This window comes from Callorhinchus milii, unplaced genomic scaffold, assembly GCF_018977255.1.
Source record: "Callorhinchus milii isolate IMCB2004 unplaced genomic scaffold, IMCB_Cmil_1.0 Scaffold23, whole genome shotgun sequence".
NCBI classification, from domain to species: Eukaryota; Metazoa; Chordata; class Chondrichthyes; order Chimaeriformes; family Callorhinchidae; genus Callorhinchus; species Callorhinchus milii.
The window spans coordinates 3,123,991-3,138,512 of NW_024704764.1; the positions used below are offsets into that span (position 1 = coordinate 3,123,991).

A 14,522-nucleotide genomic window follows, 5' to 3' on the forward strand; every position below is an offset into this window, starting at 1 on the left:
GTGAGACCGCAGCTAGAATATTGGGCACAGTTTTGGTCTCCTTATTTAAGAAAGGACATACTCGCCTTAGAGGGAGTGCAGTGTAGTTTCATTGAGTTTGTTCCTGGGATGAGGGGTTTGACCTATGAGGATAGTTTGAGTAAACTAGGCCTATATTCTCTAGAAGAAGAATTAGAAGAATTAGAAGTGATCTTATAGAAACCTATAAGATTCTTAAGGGTCTTGACAGGAGATACCGTGAGACTGTTTCCCTGGTTGGAGATCTAAAACTAAGCGTCATAGTCTCAAGATTAAGGGTCAGCCTTTCCGAACTGAATTGAGGAAACATTTCTTCACTCAGAGGACAGTGAATTTGTGGAATTCTCTACCCCAAAAGGCTGTCTGAACATATTCAAGACTGAGGTTGATAGATTTCTAAAGGATGAGGGATTAAAGGATATGGGGATAGGGCAAGTAAATGGAATTAGGTTAGAAGATCAGCCATGATTTTATTAAATGTCGGAGCAGGCTCAAGGGGCCGAATGGCGTCTCATGTTCTATGGATGTATAGGGACAGGCGCACATAGATATATAGGGACAGGCCCAGACAGAGATATGGGGCCAGGCGAGCGTAGACATAAAGGGACAGGCACGCATAGATATCGGGACTACCATGGGACAGGCACACATAGAGGTACAGGAATAGGCACACATAGATATATAGGGACAGGCACACACACATACACACACACTATATATAGATATGTATATATATATATATTGGGACACGCACACACAGATATATTGGGACACGCACACACAGAAAGAGAGAGTGAGACTATAAGAAAGAAAGAGAAACAGATACACACACAGAAAGTGAGATATACAGAGATGCATGTTAGAAAGATAAACCACATATAGAAACAGAGAGAGAGGAGAGTCACATGCACACAGAAACAGAGAGCCACACGGACAGAAATTAAGAGAAACAGGAAAATGTGAGTGAAATAGAAAATGAATAAAATGAACTTTGGATAATTGAAAGGCTTTGGTGCAGTCTGGAAATGACTGCATAACTACTGAATGACGTTGTGATGAAATTACCTTAGTGAACCATTCTGCTGCCTCTCTAATGTGGGTACAATTCATACAGGACACAGAGAGAGAGGCCATTCGGCCCATTGTGCCTGTGCCAGCTGGCGCTCTGCGAGAGCTCTCTGTTTAGTCCCACTCCCTTGCCTATGCCCCCCCACCCACCTCACACACAAACCATGTGAGAGGTTGCACTCCTCTTCAGAAGTTTGTTTGATTCCTTTTTAAAAACCTGGTTCGGATTTAGCTTCAATCAACGTTTTTGGTTGGGTTCCCACCACGTTCCAATAATTCTCGACGTGAAGAAAATATTCTCTGAACTTCTCCTTCTATATTTGGTGATTATCTTAGACTTGTATCAGACTGTTTACCAAAACCATTACTGTAACACACATTACAACAATAAACTACAACCTTTCCAGCCCAGACCTGAACAGTGATCTGTTAGCACTATACAACAACTTGCATTTACATTGCGTCCTTCAAGCGGGGTTGTGTCCTGGGGCACTATACACACTCACATACATACACACATCAATATATAATATATATGTCATATAATATATAACACCTGAACTGTCACAACTAAAGCCCTTCGCTTCTCCCTCCTACATTTTATGGGCTACTTTATAGTGCGAAAAAAAAATCACCAGATGAATGTTTATTTAAACTAACCCACTCTGAGAGGGTAAAGTTCTTAATTATCAGATTTTTTTTTTGTTTCTGAGAAGAAAATAAAACAGATTTAAAACATCCCTGGATTAAAAGGGCTTTTTGCTGCTTTAAAGATTATTGAAGACTCTTAATCAGATTTGAAGGCATTAGAGGCCATGGGGGCTAATTCCCCAAATTCAACCTAGTCTTATTCCGAGGAACGAGTTTGAATTCAAATTTAGGATCTCACAGAAATCGGGAAAATTCTTCAGATTGTAGCTGTTTGGATGGACCGGGTTGGTTTCGACAGACGCCTGTCAAAATTCATTAAATTGGAAGCTGCTCGTTTGTAATCACTCCAGAGAACCGCTTTCCAGATTAGGAATCAATTATATTAACAACAATAATAACACTTGCATTTGAAGAAGTTTCCACAATTCTGCGCAGTCCCACACCTTCAAGATAAAACTGTCACCTCAGCTCAGTGGAATTTCAGATGCCTCTCTTTCTTCTCAGCTAGTGCAGGGATAAACAGGTTTATTTACAGCCGTTATCTCTCATCACTGCTCGTGGCAATGGGCAAAAAGGATAACCGACAGGCGAGAGATGCCTAATATTCAGTCTAGACGTGTAACACAGACCTACAAGGGAATTTCCTCTTTCCATCCCTCCTCCTCTCCTGGAGCCGCCCACTCTCACCCGAGACAAGAGCACTGACACTGACCTCCTCTCAACTAAACAGTCCTTTCTACCTTGGTCGAGGCAGCGCAGTGAGCATCGGCTGTCTGACTGCGACAGGTGTCCGTCAAAACCAACCCGGTCCATCCAAACAGCTACACACACAGCACACACAAACACACACACTCCCACACACAGCACACACACTAAGCGGACACACAGCGCACACACAGTGTACACACACAGCGCGTGCACACACTAAGCGCACGCACACACTAAGCGCACACACTAAGTATACACACACAGCAATAAATAAACTAATAAGTAATAAATAAAAATAATCCTTACATCTGATACAGTGCCGTTCACATCAGGAGGACATCACAAAGCGCCTCACAGTATGTAGTGTGAAGTGGAGTTACTGTGTGTGAACACCATCTGATTGACACACTGGACTGACATTGCCCTCCATGTCCCAAGAATGTTGATCATTTACTGCAGTTGGTGCTCCCCAACTCTGTCCTGACAAAGCATTCAATTTAAATTGTTTTCATAAATTTCACCCACAATATATACAGTCAATTGACTTTACAATATATCCTGTGAAGCGCTTTGAGACGTCTCAACAATATAATCAGGCGCTACATTAAAATAATAATCCTTGCATATACTATAAAGTGAATTGACTGTACATTTTGTGGGTGAAATATTAAACGCAAGGGTTATTATAAATATATCTGTAAATATACACACGCGCACACATTTATGTGGAGAAAATATTCAAACCGAATGTTTTCCATCGGAGAACAAACAGGGACTTCGAGCTGATCTTTTAGAATCCACAGGGAAAGTGTTCGTTCTGGTGAGAGGTTAAAACCAGCTTCAATCTGGCGTACATTAAAGATCACGGTATAGTGTCGCAAAAGAAAAGTCTCTCTCTCTAGTCGCAGTGCCGGACAGAATAGGGCGCTCACTTCAGAGCTGTCTGTGGGACGTTACTGTGTGCAAAATGGCCGTCGTGTTTGCTTTGCAGAAAGCAGTCACTTTGAGAGATGGTATTTGCCGTGATGTGCTCTGACCGTTACGACGATATTACGCTGTCAAAATGCATTTTACCACAAACACCGACTACCGCATTTAACAACTCTCTGAATTTCTACATTTCTAAGGTGGAAGATGTGCCAGGAAGTTATCTCGTGCCAAGAACCTTCTATGATTTCATTCTTGAACCAAGTCAGGTTGAAAGTTAACACTCTCCATAGATACACAGACACACACGCACACAGGCAATGCAGGATTTTGTGTTTTTCTTTTACAAAAAAGCTGTAAAAGTTCCTGTTTTAAAAATGGCAAACTGCAATGTGATGCAGCGACTTAATGCTATTAATGTGTCTACATTTAGATCATTAAACTGAAATATCAGTTGCCATCTGACTGCCTGACAGGTTGTTTTGGAAGTATTTCAGGTTATGTCTTAGTGCCTTTAGGAAGGCAATAACAGCACAGAGTTTGTGAATGAAGTCAGAGAGGGAGGCCACAGAAAGGAAAGCGATTTCTTTGAAAACCAGCGTATTAAAATAAACTCCTACACTTATTTTACATTTTCTCGCAGACCCGATGAATCACCGCTCCGATTACTCATTTTTTGCAACTGGTTTATTGTGATGGCTCGAGAAGTGAGTGAGTGAGTGAGTGAGTGAGTGATGGGTGCTGTGTGTAAGAGAGAGAGAGAGCGCAGGGAGGGAGTCTCTGAGTGAGTGTGAGAGAGAGAGAGAGAGAGAGCAGGGAGGGAGTGAGGGAGTGAGGGAGTGAGGGAGGCTCTGAGTGAGTGTGTGTGTGAGAGAGAGAGAGAGAGAGAGAGAAAGCAGGGGGTGAGTAAGTGAGGGGGCTGTGTGTAAGAGAGAGAGAATGCAAGGATGGAGGGAGGGAGGCTCTATGTGTGTGGGTGAGAGTGAGAGCAAGGAGTGAGGGAGGGAGGGAGGGAGGGAGGGAGGGAGAGAGGGAGTGAGGGGGACTTTGTGTGGGTGAGAGACAGAGAGAAGGGAGGGAGTGAGTGAAGAGGCTGTGTGTGTGGGTGAGAGAGAGAGAGAGCAAGGAGGGAGGGAGGCTCTGAGTGTGTGTGTGTGAGAGAGAGAGAGAGAGAGAGAGCGAAAGCAGGGAGTGAGTGAGTGGGCTGTATGGGTGAGAGAGAGAGCAGGGAGTGAGGGAGGGAGTGAGGGGGACTTTGTGTGGGTGAGAGAAAGAGAGAAGGGAGGGAGTGAGTGAGGAGGCTGTGTGTGTGGGTGAGAGAGAGAGAGAGAGAGAGAAGGGAGGGAGTGAGGAAGGCTCTGAGTGTGTGTGAGAGAGAGAGTGAGAGAGAGAGAGAGAGAGAGGGAGGGGAGTGAATGAGTGGGGGTTGTATTTTGGATTCCAAGTTTTGCTCTACACATTTCCACAGCCATTGACAAGTGTCCTGTGACAGACACTGTGACAGACAAAGATTTACGCAACTGTCAGCGATTTGGTGCAAAGCACCTCAACACACAGAGTGAGGAGCAGAGTGTAACTGCTGGAGAAAAAGAGAGAGAGAGGATGTAACTTAGTGCTTGTGGTTCATATTCACTTCCGGATACCCAGATAAAAGGCACAAGACGAGGTTAAGATAGTTAAGAAAAAAAAGTTAAAGAGTCGCCTTCAATAATCAATGATAAATGTACTGCAATAATAAAAACCTTCACAACTGCTGTTGTGTGTGTGTGTGTGTGATGGAGGGGGAGAGAGAAAAAGAGAAGAGAGAAAAAGCAAAAAGGGAGAAAGAGAAGATGAGAGAAATGGAGAAAGAGAAAACGGGAAAAGGTAAAAGAGAGAGAAACACAGAGGAGAGGTGTAGGTTAGTTATTGAGTGGGATCTGAGGGGTGTGAGGGACATGTTAATTGGGGGCTGATCAAGCAATTGTATTTGGGTTTTTTTTATTTATTCACCCAACCCTCAAAACCACGAACTGAACGAAAAATTATCTCCTATTCCCCCTTCCACCCGAGAGGATGATATCTCAGAGGCCAACTGGGCCACGTTTGATGTCAGCGACACAGGGGATGGGTTTTAATTTAAGTGGAGAATTTTGTTTGGGGGGGAAAAGAGGGCATCATTTGGGGGAGGAAATGAAATGCACCTTAAATTCCCCTTTTTTAAAAAAAATAAGAGTTGTGCACAGTGACACACACACACACACACACCAGTGAGAGAGACACACCCACAGTGATACATTTAGTTCCGACCACTTTTCCAGTTTGGAAATGAAAAGGGTTTCTCAATGCGCCTCTGTTGCTAACAATTCGTTATTTTGGAATAACTTAGCTTTTCAGAAAACATTAAAGCGTATTTTTTTTAAAAAAAAAATCTGCAATATCAACCGACCAGGGTGTGTTTTTTCCCTAAAAAGAAAATGAAGATAAAGAGAAGGTTTAGCTTCTAATGCAAGTGTTTAAAGAAGCTGAACGTGTCCATCCCCTGGAACAGAGACAAGGACTTATCTGCCCCCAAAAAACACTTTAGCCAAGAAGTTAACCGACAAAACACTCTATATATCTGTGAAGCGCTTTGAGACGTCGTTGATCAGAGAAAATAAAAATATTCGTAATAACGGTAATCCTCGGCGTTTGATGCAACACCTTATCGCCTGGTCTTCGAGACGCCTCAGAGCGCTTCACGGGATATACTGTAAAGTGTAGTGTCTGTGTGTGTGTGTGTGTGTGTTTTTTGTGGGTGAAACGAGACAGAAGAGAAGCAATAGAGAGAGAGAGAGAGAGAGAGAGAAAAAAGGAGAAGAGGAAAAGGGGGAACGGATTTTACTACCAAACGCAATGATAATTATTATTATCATTATTGGGGGAGAGAGAGTGCAGTTTAGGGGCAAAAGTGCGAGGCTTTAAACTATAACTCAGTGATGTGATTGATCAAAAAAAAACCAAAAACGGTGAGTTTTACCATCTCACAGCGAGAGATGGAACTGATCTGCTATGAAATCGCGACGCGGTGACCAGTTAACTACACCTCTCGTGGCGAGATTGTAAAAGTCACAGTTTTACTCTCTTTTTTCGCTGTTTGTTGTGTTTAAAGTGGTGACTGTTTTTTTTTCTCTCTCTGGAGAGACCTGACTGACTGACTGACACACTGACTGATTGATCCACTGAGCCCGATCACTGTCACGAACTGATTCTTTTATTTGATTCATATAAAACTATATAAAACTACACCCCCCCAAAAAAATAATAATAATTTGGGTTAATATGGTCCTTTCTGGTGGCTTTTTGGTGTCAACGACAGGGATTGTGTCCTGGTCCGTGCGCTTCCCTGGGTTTCTCTGTTACCCCCCCCCCCCCCCCCCACACACACACACACACACACCCTCTCTCTCTCTCTCTCTTTTCCCCTCTTCTCGGTTTTCTTCTCTCTTTTTCTTTCGCATAAAGTGAGAGACAGACCCCCCCCACATACCCCCCCCCCCCCCACCCACCCACCACTCCTCACGCTGTGTGCGTGTCCTGGTCAATGCAATAGCTGTGACTCTCTCCAAACACTCACACAAACTACAGTGTCAGCAGATCCCCAGTTGGGACGCTCTCCCCCCCCCCCCCCCCCTCCCACCTCCCCCCCTCCCCCCCCCCCAGATCCTCCCCGCGTCGCTTGGGAACTGGATCCAGGCTGATACCCTTTTGGATTGATGGGATGATATCGAATGAACAGCCAACAAATGCCCCATTTACACACTGTATAAAACGTCCTGGGCGCCTCACACCGTGTGTAAATGAGAGAGAGAGAGTCACAGTCACTACACTCTTATCCCCTCCGCTCCTGGAGTAACACACTCTTGATGTCCAACGGGAGAGGAGAGGGAATCCGGATTGGCGTCGCCAACAGCCCGAGCACTTTCTGCACAGAGCCCCGACACAGACACACACACATCGCTTTGTGCGCTTCGTTCACAAACACTCCCTGAAAACCCGCAATCTCCTGTCGCTAATAGCCCATCAGCTCTCACTGCGCTGTCACCCCGACTGTCCTGAGCCTCTCTGACTCTCACCGCGTGTGTGTGTGTCTCTGTCTCTCGCTGTGTGTGTGTCTGTCTGTCTGACCTGTGTGTGCGTGTGTCTGTGTCTGTCTCACCTGTGTCTCACTGTGTGTGTGTCTGTCTCACTGTGTGTGTGTGTCTCACTGGTGTCTGTGTGTGTGTGTCTCACTGTGTGTGTGTCTCACTGTGTGTGTGTGTGTCTCACTGTGTGTGTGTGTCTCACTGTGTGTGTGTCTCACTGTGTGTGTGTGTGTGTGTCTCACTGTGTGTGTGTGTGTGTGTGTTCACTGTGTGTGTGTGGCTGTGTACAATTCTTATTTTTTTTTTAAAAAAACGTGGATTTTGGGGCTAACCAGAGAGCCCCCGAAGCCAAGTGCAGAAATTGTAAAGTTAAGTGTCACAATTCTCCCAGAGAGGGAATCCTCGGCGCGGGGGCAATCCACAGCGGGTGGGGAATGTCACCCCAGTCAGAAGTTAGCAAAAGTGCCCGAGAAAGGCCGTCTTTCCGGCTCTCAGTCTCACAGTACCTGTGGGTCTTTCACGCAGAGTGTTTTTTTCTCTCTCACTGTGTTTGTGTCTCTCACACTCAGTGTCTGTTTCATAGTGTGGATGTCTCTTCCTCTCTCTCTCTCTCTCTCTTTCTCACACACACACACACAGTCTGCCTCTCCCTGTGTGTGTCTCTCTTTCTCACACACAGTGTCAGCCTCTCCCTGTGTGTGTGTCTCTCTCTCACACATACACACTATGTGTGTGTCTCTCTCCTGCACACACTGTCGGTGTCTCTCTCCTCCACACACTGTCGGTGTCTCTCTCACACACTGTGTGTCTCTCTCCTCCACACACTGTCGGTGTCTCTCTCACACACTGTGTGTGTGTGTCTCTCTCCTCCACACACTGTCGGTGTCTCTCTCCTCCACACACGATGTGTGTGTCTCTCTCCTCCACACTCTGTGTGTGCGTCTCTCTCTCCTCCACACTCTGTGTGTGCGTCTCTCTCCCCCACACACTGTGTGTGTGTCTCTCTCCTCCACACACTGTGTGTGTGTCTCTCTCACACACTGTGTGTGTGTCTCTCTCCTCCACACACTGTCGGTGTCTCTCTCACACACTGTCGGTGTCTCTCTCCTCCACACACTATGTGTGTCTCTCTCCTCCACACACTGTCGGTGTCTCTCTCACACTGTGTGTGTGTCTCTCTCCTCCACACACTGTCGGTGTCTCTCTCACATACTGTGCGTGTGTGTCCCTCTCCTCCACACACTATGTGTGTGTCTCTCTCCTCCACACTCTGTGTGTGCGTCTCTCTCCCCCACACACTGTGTGTGTATGTCTCTCTCCTCCACACACTGTGTGTGCGTCTCTCTCTCCCCCACACACTGTGTGTGTGTCTCTCTCCTCCACACACTGTCGGTGTCTCTCTCACACACTGTGTGTGCGTCTCTCTCCCCCACACACTGTCGGTGTCTCTCTCACACACTGTGTGTGCGTCTCTCTCCCCCACACACTGTGTGTGTGTCTCTCTCCTCCACACACTGTCGGTGTCTCTCTCACACACTGTGTGTGTGTCTCTCTCCTCCACTCACTGTCGGTGTCTCTCTCACACACTGTCGGTGTCTCTCTCCTCCACACACTATGTGTGTCTCTCTCCCCCACACACTGTGTGTGTGTCTCTCTCCTCCACTCACTGTCGGTGTCTCTCTCACACACTGTCGGTGTCTCTCTCCTCCACACACTATGTGTGTCTCTCTCCTCCACACACTGTCGGTGTCTCTCTCACACACTGTGCGTGTGTGTCTCTCTCCTCCACACACTATGTGTGTCTCTCTCCTCCACACTCTGTGTGTGCGTCTCTCTCTCCTCCACACACTGTCGGTGTCTCTCTCACACACTGTGTGTGTGTCTCTCTCCTCCACACACTGTCGGTGTCTCTCTCACACACTGTGTGTGTGTGTCTCTCTCCTCCACACACTGTCGGTGTCTCTCTCACACACTGTGTGTGTGTGTCTCTCTCCTCCACACACTGTCGGTGTCTCTCTCACACACTGTGTGTGTGTCTCTCTCCTCCACACACTGTGTGTGTGTCTCTCTCACACACTGCGTGTGTGTGTCTCTCTCTCCTCCACACACTGTCGGTGTCTCTCACACACAGTGTGTGTCTCCCCCCCCACACACACAGTGTGTGTCTCCCCCCCCACACACACAGTGTGTGTCTCCCCCCCCCACACACAGTGTGTGTCTCCCCCCCCCACACACAGTGTGTCTCACACACTTTGCGAACAGCAATCTCACCACATTCGTGAGCCTCACTCATCCTGGAGTGGTTACAAGCAAATGGCCCGGTGTTACACCCCCTCCAACACACACACCTCTCCCCCCCCCCCCCACTACAAATAATACTTCACATCCTCACCTTGGGGAGGGGGGAGGCCAGGGTTAACCTGACCCACTGCACTCACACCGGCAACACCCCCCACCCCCCAAACACACCCCCCCACCCCCCCCCCCAAACACCCCCCCCCACACCCAAACACCTCCCCCCCCCCGATAAACCACAGGTCACGACAGAAGCACATGTCACCCACAGCTGACACTCTTTGCACTTGACCCTGCAACCCTTCACGCAGGATGGCGTCTCACGGCGCTGGTGTAGTGACTGTGTATTTTGCGGCGACCTGAACCCTCGTTGTGTACCTCACCCCCACCCCCCACCCCCCCCCCCCCCACGGCTCTGGTACCCAATTCGTTATAAACAAACACAGGGTCTCGGAGGTTTCCGCTATTATACGCTTTGTAAGTTCCATTCGCAAATAAGTTCGCAAATACGAATGTGCCCGCGAGAGGCCGTGATTCTGTCTCAGATAGTGTCTGTCTCTCTCTCACAGTGTGTGTGTGTCTCTCACACAGTGTGTGTGTGTGTCTCTCTCACACAGTGTGTGTGTGTGTCTCTCACACAGTGTGTGTGTCTCTCTCACAGTGTGTGTGTGTGTCTCTCACACAGTGTGTGTGTCTCTCACACAGTGTGTGTGTCTCTCACACAGTGTGTGTGTCTCTCTCTCACAATGTGTGTGTGTCTCTCTCTCACAATGTGTGTGTCTCTCTCTCACAATGTGTGTGTCTCTCTCTCACAATGTGTGTGTGTGTGTGTCTGTGTCTCTCAGTGTGTGTGTGTCTCTCTCTCACAGTGTGTGTCTCTCTCTCTCACAGTGTGTGTCTCTCTCTCTCACAGTGTGTGTCTCTCTCTCTCTCACAGTGTGTGTGTCTCTCTCTCACAGTGTGTGTGTCTCTCTCTCACAGTGTGTGTGTCTCTCTCTCACAGTGTGTGTGTCTCTCTCTCACAGTGTGTGTGTCTCTCTCTCACAGTGTGTGTGTCTCTCTCTCACAGTGTGTGTCTCTCTCTCTCACAGTGTGTGTCTCTCTCTCTCTCACAGTGTGTGTGTCTCTCTCTCTCACAGTGTGTGTGTGAGACTCTCTCTCTCACAGTGTGTGTGTCTCTCTCTCTCACAGTGTGTGTGTCTCTCTCTCACAGCTATTATACCCTTTACAATTTCCACCGGCAAAAAAGGTACCCGGGTTTTCAGGGAGATGTTCCCGCGGGGTGTGGGGTGTGTGGGGTGGGGTGTGTGTGTGTGGGGTGTGTGGGGTGTGTGTGTGGGTGGGGGGGGGGGGGTGGGTGACTTACCTGCCCTGTTTGGTGATGATCATCTCCGTTTGGTGTTTGTGAAACTTACTCCACAGCTGGTAGTTGCACAGCAGCACCTGCGCCTTGCCGGACACCTGCACTCCGGGCACCCCGTACAGGGCGGCCCGCGGGCCGGAGCCGGGGTAGGGGGCCGCCAGGGGCTCGCTGCCCGGCGAGAACGACTCCGCTTCGGAGGGGGGGGCGAAGCTGTGCGTGCCCGGAGCGGGGGGGTTCCTGCCGGGGTAGGGGCAGCTGCTGTAGCGGCAGGGGTACGCCAGGGAGACGGGCTCCGCTGAGCCGGAGTGGCTCTGCTGCTCCCCGTTCAGGTAGAACCTCTGCTGCTGGAGCCCGTATCGGAGCTGCTGCAACTCCAGCTCTTTGCCCCTCTCCGCCTCTTTGCCGAAGTTCTCGCCGCTGCCATCAGCTTCGCTCAACATAGCGCTGGGGAGGTGGGAGCAGTGGGTCACGGTCACACCTCCCATCGACTGCCCCGGGACCCCCGGGGGAGAGGGACTCACTCACTGTGTGTCTGTGCGGGTGTCCGAACCCCTCTCTCAGTGCCCCGTCGCGTGTGTCGGTGTTATGTGGATATTGCGCACAACCGCACGGCCGCCACTGTGGCTGTGACAGAGCACCAGAGGCTGATCTCGGGCCGCGCTCTCCGTCCTCTCTCTCTCTCTCTCCCTTTCTCTCGCTCTGTGTCTCCGAGTCCTCCGCGTCTTCAGCGATTAAACCAACGCTCAGCCAATACCGCACAGCGCCCCTCCCATTGGCTCCTCAGGTCCACAGCCTGAACCCCCCCCACCCCACCCTCACCCTCACCCCCACCCTGACCCTCCCCACCCTCACCCCCACCCTGACCACCCCCACCCTCACCCATCCTCACCCTCACCCCACCCTGACCCTCCCCACCCTCACCCCCACCCTGACCACCCCCACCCTCACCCCACCCTCACCCCACCCCCACCCTGACCCCCCCAAACCCCACCCCACCCTGACCCCCCCCACGCTCACCCCCATCCTGACCCCCCCCCACCCCCCCCACCCTCACCCCACCCCCACCCTCACCCCCACCCTGACCCTCCCCACCCTCACCCCCACCCTGACCACCCCCACCCCACCCTCACCCCCACCCTGACCCCCCCAAACCCCACCCCCACCCCCACCCTGACCCCCCCCCACCCTCACCCCCATCCTGACCCCCCCCACCCCCACCCCCACCCTGACCCCCCCCACCCTCACCCCCACCCTCATCACCCTCACCCCCACCCTCACCCTCAACATCACCCTCACCCCCACACTCACCCCCACCCTCACCATCACCCTCACCATCACCCTCACCCTCAACATCACCCTTAACATCACCCTCACCCTCACCCTCAACATCACCCTCACCCTCAACATCAGCCCCACCCTCACCCCACCCTCAACATCACCCTCACCCCCACCCCCACCCTCAACATCACCCTCACCCCCACCCTCACCCCCACCCTCACCCTCAACATCACCCTCACCCTCACCCCCACCCCCACCCTCACCCCCACCCTCACATCACCCTCACCCTCAACATCACCCCACCCTCAACATCACCCCCACCCTCAACATCACCCCCACCCTCACCCCCACCCTCAACATCACCCTCACCCCCACCCTCAACATCACCCCACCCTCACCCCACCCTCAACATCACCCCCACCCTCACCCCCACCCTCAACATCACCCACACCCTCACCCCCACCCTCAACATCACCCCCACCCTCACCCTCAACATCACCCTCACCTTCATCCTCACCCGCACCCTCACCTACAACATCACCCCAACCCTCACCCTCAACATCACCTCCACCCTCACCCCCAACATCACCCTCACCCTCAACATCACCCTCACCCTCAACATCACCCTCAACATCACCCTCAACATCACCCTCACCCTCAACATCACCCTCACCCTCAACATCAGCCCCACCCTCAACATCAGCCCCACCCTCAACATCAGCCCCACCCTCAACATCAGCCCCACCCTCAACATCAGCCCCACCCTCAACATCAGCCCCACCCTCAACATCAGCCCCACCCTCAACATCAGCCCCACCCTCAACATCAGCCCCACCCTCAACATCAGCCCCACCCCCCCACCCTCACCCTCAACATCAGCTCCACCCTTACCCCCACCCTCAACATCATCCCCACCCTCAACATCACCCTCACCCTCAACCTCACCCTCAACACCACCCCCACCCTCAACACCACCCCCACCCTCAACACCACCCCCACCCTCAACACCACCCCACCCTCAACACCACCCCCACCCTCAACTTCACCCTCAACATCACCCCCACCCTCAACATCAACCCCACCCTCAACATCAACCCCACCCTCAACATCACCCTCAATATCACCCCTACCCTCAAAATCACCCCCACCCTCAACATCACCCTCAACATCTCCCCCATCCTCAACATCAGCCCCATCCTCAACATCAGCCCCACCCTCAACATCAGCCCCACCCTCAACATCAGCCCCACCCTCAACATCAGCCCCATCCTCAACATCAGCCCCACCCCCCCACCCTCACCCTCAACATCAGCTCCACCCTTACCCCCACCCTCAACATCACCCTCAACACCACCCCACCCTCAACATCACCCCCACCCTCAACATCACCCTCACCCTCAACCTCACCCTCAACACCACCCCCACCCTCAACACCACCCCCACCCTCAACATCACCCTCAACATCACACCCACCCTCAACATCACCCTCAATATCACCCCCACCCTCAACATCAACCCCACCCTCAACATCACCCTCAATATCACCCCTACCCTCAACATCACCCCCACCCTCAACATCACCCCCACCCTCAACATCACCCTCAACATCTCCCCCACCCTCAACATCACCCACACCCCACCCCCAATATCACCCCCACCCTCAACATCACCCCCACCCTCACCAGCACCCTCACCATCACCCCCACCATCACCCTCACCATCACCCCCACTATCACCCCCACACTCAACATCACCCCCACCCTCACCCCCACCAACACCCTCAACACCACACCCACCCTCACCCCCACCCCAACCCCAACCCCAACCTCACCCTCATCCCCACCATCACCCTCACCCTCACCTCCACACCCACTACCATCCTCACCCTCACCCCCACCTTCACTCCCACCATCAACACTACCATCATGATCACACCCTCCCTCACTCCCAAGATCACCCACGCCATCACTATCACCCACACGCTGACCCTCATATCACCAACAACCCCTTCACCCCCACCACCACCATCACCCCACCATCACCCTCCTCCCCACCATCATCATCACCCTCACTCCCCACCATCACCTTCACCCCCACCATCACCCCCCACC

At 51.2% G+C, this 14,522-nt stretch overlaps 1 protein-coding gene across 1 annotated transcript in view; it reads right to left on the reverse strand.

Annotated features, from left to right (window-relative positions):
* The window catches only part of tbx21 (T-box transcription factor 21), a 32,308-nt gene extending 21,047 nt beyond the window's left edge, over nucleotides 1-11,261 (reverse strand). The window contains exon 1 of the mRNA XM_042343439.1: nucleotides 11,137-11,261. Coding sequence (XP_042199373.1) covers nucleotides 11,137-11,159 — 23 coding nt within the window. The 5' untranslated portion in view covers nucleotides 11,160-11,261. The remainder of the gene's footprint in view (nucleotides 1-11,136) is intronic.
* Nucleotides 11,262-14,522: the final 3,261 nt, after the last annotated feature.